This window comes from Eimeria tenella, genomic scaffold, assembly GCF_000499545.2.
Source record: "Eimeria tenella Houghton genomic scaffold, Eth_scaff2, whole genome shotgun sequence".
NCBI classification, from domain to species: Eukaryota; Apicomplexa; class Conoidasida; order Eucoccidiorida; family Eimeriidae; genus Eimeria; species Eimeria tenella.
Window position 1 is genome coordinate 823914 of NW_013541843.1, and position 4957 is coordinate 828870.

The 4957-nt window shown below is 54.2% G+C and overlaps 1 protein-coding gene across 1 annotated transcript in view; it reads left to right on the plus strand.

Annotated features, from left to right (window-relative positions):
• The window catches only part of ETH_00029510 (uncharacterized protein), a gene marked incomplete at both ends in the record, with an annotated part of 5202 nt that extends 544 nt beyond the window's left edge, over window positions 1-4658 (plus strand). Inside the window, 9 exons of the mRNA XM_013374330.1 lie at window positions 415-660; window positions 752-886; window positions 1222-1944; window positions 2250-2429; window positions 2737-2929; window positions 3179-3270; window positions 3667-3861; window positions 4247-4313; window positions 4543-4658. Of these exons, the coding sequence (XP_013229784.1) occupies window positions 415-660; window positions 752-886; window positions 1222-1944; window positions 2250-2429; window positions 2737-2929; window positions 3179-3270; window positions 3667-3861; window positions 4247-4313; window positions 4543-4658 (1947 nt within the window). The remainder of the gene's footprint in view (window positions 1-414; window positions 661-751; window positions 887-1221; window positions 1945-2249; window positions 2430-2736; window positions 2930-3178; window positions 3271-3666; window positions 3862-4246; window positions 4314-4542) is intronic.
• Window positions 4659-4957: the final 299 nt, after the last annotated feature.

Below are 4957 nucleotides of genomic sequence, written 5' to 3' on the forward strand. Positions count from 1 at the left end.
GCCGCATGTTCCTAAGTGCCGTGCTTCCCAGGGTGTAAGGTTTAGGGTTTAGGGTTAAGGGTTTAGGGCTCGTGTGCTCCCTTATCCCAGTCTCTGTGCGTGTGTTTCTCTCTGGCGTTTCTCAAGCCTGCCCATGACTCTTCAGCAGCAAATGCATTCTGCCCATGCATGCTTTCATATCTTTACTCACTTAGGGGCCCCCCGGAGGGCCTTGAAGGGGCCCCCTCCCCAAATTCCACCCTGGAGAGGGTCTGCTGCACTCACCTGGGGGCCCCTCAGAGGGACTGGGGGCCCCCTCTCCAAACCTCCACTCTGGGGCTGGGAGCCCCACCCCACCACCCACCGTGTGGGGCCTTGTGGGGCCCGCCGGGGCCCCACAGCCGCAGGCGAGTGTGTGGGGCCCTTTCCGTGCAGAAGGGGCTGCCCGCGGCGAGCAGCTGCGCGTTGTACTTGGTGAACAGGGACGCTTTGTTTTCTTACCACCCGGCGAGCGAGGCTTTCTTGCAGCGGCTGCAGGGCCTTTTTGTTTCTTCGCACTACAAGAACAGCCCCAACGACCTGCAGCTGATGGCCGACGCCCCGGCCCACCTTCTTTTTGTTTTCCTCAAAACTGTCGAAGACCAACAAGACACACTTCCTGACATTTACTGCGCCATACAGGTGGGCCCGCCTCCGGCCTCTCCGCGGCCCGCCAGCCAAAACAGCGGCCCCAGAGGCCTCATTACCGCTCCTGCTGCTGCTGCTGCTGCAGGTGGCGATTGAGGGCTCGCTGTCCCGCGGAGCCATTCGAGAGGCCCTCGGGAGGGGCCTCCGTCCTGCAGGCGATTTGCTTCCTTGGACTTTGGCCCAAGCCTTCGGGAACGAAGATGTGGGGCTTCTCACTGGGGTGAGTTCTCACTTTTATACCTCAATTCTCTTCTTTTCAAACCCCCATTACTGGTAAGAAACCCGGAAGTCTAGGCCCTTAGCTAAATTCGTCAGTCCGCATGAAAGCGGCGAAGAAGCATAATTCTGGAGACTCTTGCAGCTGGGAGAATGCCGCAGCAGCGGTGCTCCTGCTGCTGCAGCTTTGCTGCCCCTGCAGCTCTAGTGTTGCAGGGGCGATTATGCTGCTGCAGCTTTGCTGCCGCTCCAGCTTTCCTGCTGCAGCGACTGCAGCTGCTGCTGCCACAGACAGTGGCTGGACTGCTCAGACACCTGCTTGTGTGTTTCTTGTCTCAGGCGCGCATTGTGCGAATTGCTGTGCACCCGAGTCTGCAGCGAATGGGCTTTGGGTCTGCTGCGTTGCAGCAGCTGATAGACTTTTTCGAAGGCAAGGGCCTGTCTCTGCAGGAGCCCCAGGAATTTGCTGCCTTTGCGCAGCGCAAGGCCGCGCAGCAGCAGCAGCAGCAGCCGCAGCAGGGGTCCAAAAGGAAGGAGAAAGTGTCCAAAATGGACGCAGACATCGAAGACTTGGACTTGGAAGCAGGCACAAGTGACGAGGAGACAGAGTCTGAGGAGCCCGACGAAGCAGCAGCAGAAGAAGAAAAGGGGCCAAAGGGGACAAAGGAGAGAGCGAAAAACCCCAAAAACGGGAAAAGAGACAAAGACAAAGCAGCAGACTCGCTGTCCATACTTACCGTCACCCCCGAACAGCTGCGCCCACAGACCACGCCCCCGCTGCTCTGCCCCTGCGCCCGCAGCTGCCCCCCCTTCGCCGTGGACTACCTGGGCACTGCCTTTGGCCTCACGGATCAGCTGCTGCGCTTTTGGGCCCGCAGGGGCTTCGTGCCTGTCTACTTGAGGCAGCAGCCCAACGACGTCACGGGCGAACACAGCTGCATCATGCTGCGGCCAGCTGCGCCCGCCCCAGCAGCAGCAGCAGCAGCAGCAGCGAGTTCGGATGCACATCAGGGGGAGACGCACAAACGTGGGCTTTATGGCGGCATTGACGAGGCGGAGGCGGTGAGACACCAAGTGTAGAGAACTCTAAACCCTGATGATGCAAAGCCGAGTCCACAGAACAGTTCTACTCCGTGCAGTGCAGATAGATGCGCACAGTAGCTAGGAATTAGACGGCACAAGGTGCTTCAAGATAAGAAGAGACAGAAGGGACAGAAGAAGAAAACAAGAGGAAACACAGACAGGGCAGCCAGGGGGGATCTTGATAAAAAGACAGCAGCCAGTTCAGGATAGAGCGAAAGAGGCAGCAAAAAAAAGTATAATTGGACTAAAGGCGAGACGGGCTGCGGCTGTTTCTGCTGCTGCAGCGCAGCAAAGCAGCAGACGGCCATTGGGTGCAGCTCTTCGCTGCAGACTTCCGAAGGCGGTTTGTGGAACTCACAGGGGGCCCCTTCAGAGACATGTCTGTCTCCTTGGCCCTCGCCACACTTGCAGGCTCGAGGGGACAGGAAGCAGAGGGTTATTTGCCTGCAGTGAACGCGGAGACGGTGAGCCTCTGCGGTGTACGTACACCGCGCGGGCCACGGGCCGCGGCGCAGCAGAGGGCGACGGGCCGCGGCGCAGCAGAGTGAAGAACAGAAAACGAATCCTGACAAATAGCTGACTTGGCTATTTAGCACGAGGATTTAGGGACAAGGAGACAGAGTGGAGAAGAAAAAAAACAGTGGAAGAGACAAAGTGTCTAAAGGAGTATACAGAGGCTCGTGCGCTGCAGGGCGTTTCTTTTCTCTACTCGGGGCGCCGCTGGGTTTCACTTTGCTTTTTATAATTTTGTTTTCATTTTGTTTTTCTCAGATGTTTCAGTTCTTAACTCGCCACGACTTGAGCCGTCTGCACAAGTACGCGCAGCAGCTCGCGGACTTGGCCTTAATAACGGACTTGGTGCCTTTGCTCTGCGCTTTGTACTTCGGCCAAAGACTCAGACCCCTGCAGCTTTCCTTTTTGCAAGAAGCTGCGCTGCTGGGCATGGGCGGCCAGAGGAGACAGCGTACGTCCACAGCCTAGGCCCCCGCTGCCTGCTGTCTCCCTAGACACCCCACGGTGCATGCATGCATGCATGCACGCATGCAACAGTGGCGGCAAACGGAGGCTCCAAGGGGGAATAGGAAGGCCCATCCCCTTGTGAATAGGAAACTCGCAAGACTGCATGCTGCGCATGCATGCACTGGACCGCAGCAGTAGCTTGGGGCCTTTGATTTAGAGCTAAGGATTTGCGGTAGTTGCTGTGTTGCTGCAGCTGACACATTGGCTGAGGAATTCAAAGTTCCTGTCCATCAGATTTTGGCGCTTTTCAACAAGGCAATAGTGAAGATCCACCAGCACCTGCATGTGCGTTTGTGCAGCTTTCAGTTGTGTCTTCCCCAGCAATAGCCTCCTGCCTTCTGTGCGCTGCTGTTTGTCTGCCTGTGTCATGGTATTATTTGGCTGTGTATTCGTTTCCTCGGTTACACCATTTCTTTATTTTGTCCACTTTTTGTGTCTTACCTTTTCTTTTTTTCTGCCTCACTCGCAGCCGAGTTCACTCTACCTTCTCTGAGGTGGCCCCAAAACCCTAGTTTCTTGAGCTGGTGCTCCTTGTTCATTCATTTATTTCTCTTTTCTGTCCTTTTTGCCTGCTGAGCCGCCTGCTTCTGCCCCTGGCCAGGAGGCTGCAGAGCTAGGCAGAAGCCCTGCTGAGTCTGCGTGCAAGAATGGGCCACCTGTGCATGCATTGTGTTTGTTTAGAATCTTTTGGAGGCCGAAGAGGAGTCGGCCTTCGCCGCCCGGAGAGTGGCCGTCAAGCAGGGGGAGGCAGTGGGGGGAGCTGAACCCCAGGGACCCCTGGCGGAGGAGCAGCAGAAAGATGCAGCAAAAGTGCTGCAGCAGCAAAGTATACAGCTGCAGCAAATCAAAGAGGCGCTGGGTCCAGATGCGCTCGAGGTAAGCACAGAAATGCGAAACTTGCGGAAAAGGGTAGACAGAAGGAAGTTAAAATAAAACTGATAGCGACAGATGAAGCGGAGGAAAAAACAAGAAACGAGACAGACAGGAGGCAGATGAGCAGCCCAGCAAGAATAGAGAAGGCACAAAAATAAAAGTACTAAAAATCTAAGGCCGAAGGCGCGGGAGCAGGACAGCGACAGGCTGGACTGGCTGCAGTCATATCTTTTTCAAGGAGCAGCAGGAGTAAAGATATCTTGAAAAAGACGCAGATGCAGTAGGCAATGTTGCAAAAGGAAACGGCAAAGTGCACCCAAAAGGACACCCAAGAAAGAAGCAAATTAAAACACTGGGAAGGGCGCAAAGGCCTGTTGGGGTGCTGCAGAAATACGGTGTCAGTCACATTACACCAGAGGATATTGAGGACGCCGCAAAGGGAAGAGAGGTGTCGGGTAAGAAAGATAGAGCTCACTAACTGTGCCACTTGACTCTATTTCTGTGTTTTATGTTCTTTTATTTCCCTTCAAGTCCTCTTTTTGTTCTTCTCTTTCTCCCTACTTTGGTCTGTGTTTTTCGTTCTCGTCTGTGGTTCCTCCCGTTTCTGTTTCTGTCACTGTTGCTGTCGTTGACTTTCTTCCCTCCTTTAGATTCTTGTTCGTGTGTCTCTCTCGTTGATTTCAGGCTCCATTTCCATTAGGAAAAAGGCAAAGGCTCCAGGAGATACGGCAGCCTCAGGAGAAGGCAGTTCAGCTGCCAAGACAAAGCGAAACAAGAAGTTCAGAAACTTGGGTTTTTGACGCAGAGGCCAGACAGCCGAGAGAAAGCAATAGAAAAAAGGAAACAAACTGCAAGAGCGAGTTCGTTGGGTCATCTGCTTTTACTTGCAGATACCTAATCGTGCTCCTATATGTATGGATACATATCCATACCTGTATGCCTTTAGTGTGCATGAGCAATAAAAGTTCGTTTATCTATTTATTGGATCGTGCACATATTGTCATCTATTCTCATGAACAATGGGCCACGTCCTTCGAATACGCATAGTTGTGTGCAACAAGGATGGGGTTGCATATTCGCAGATACGCGAATTCTGCGC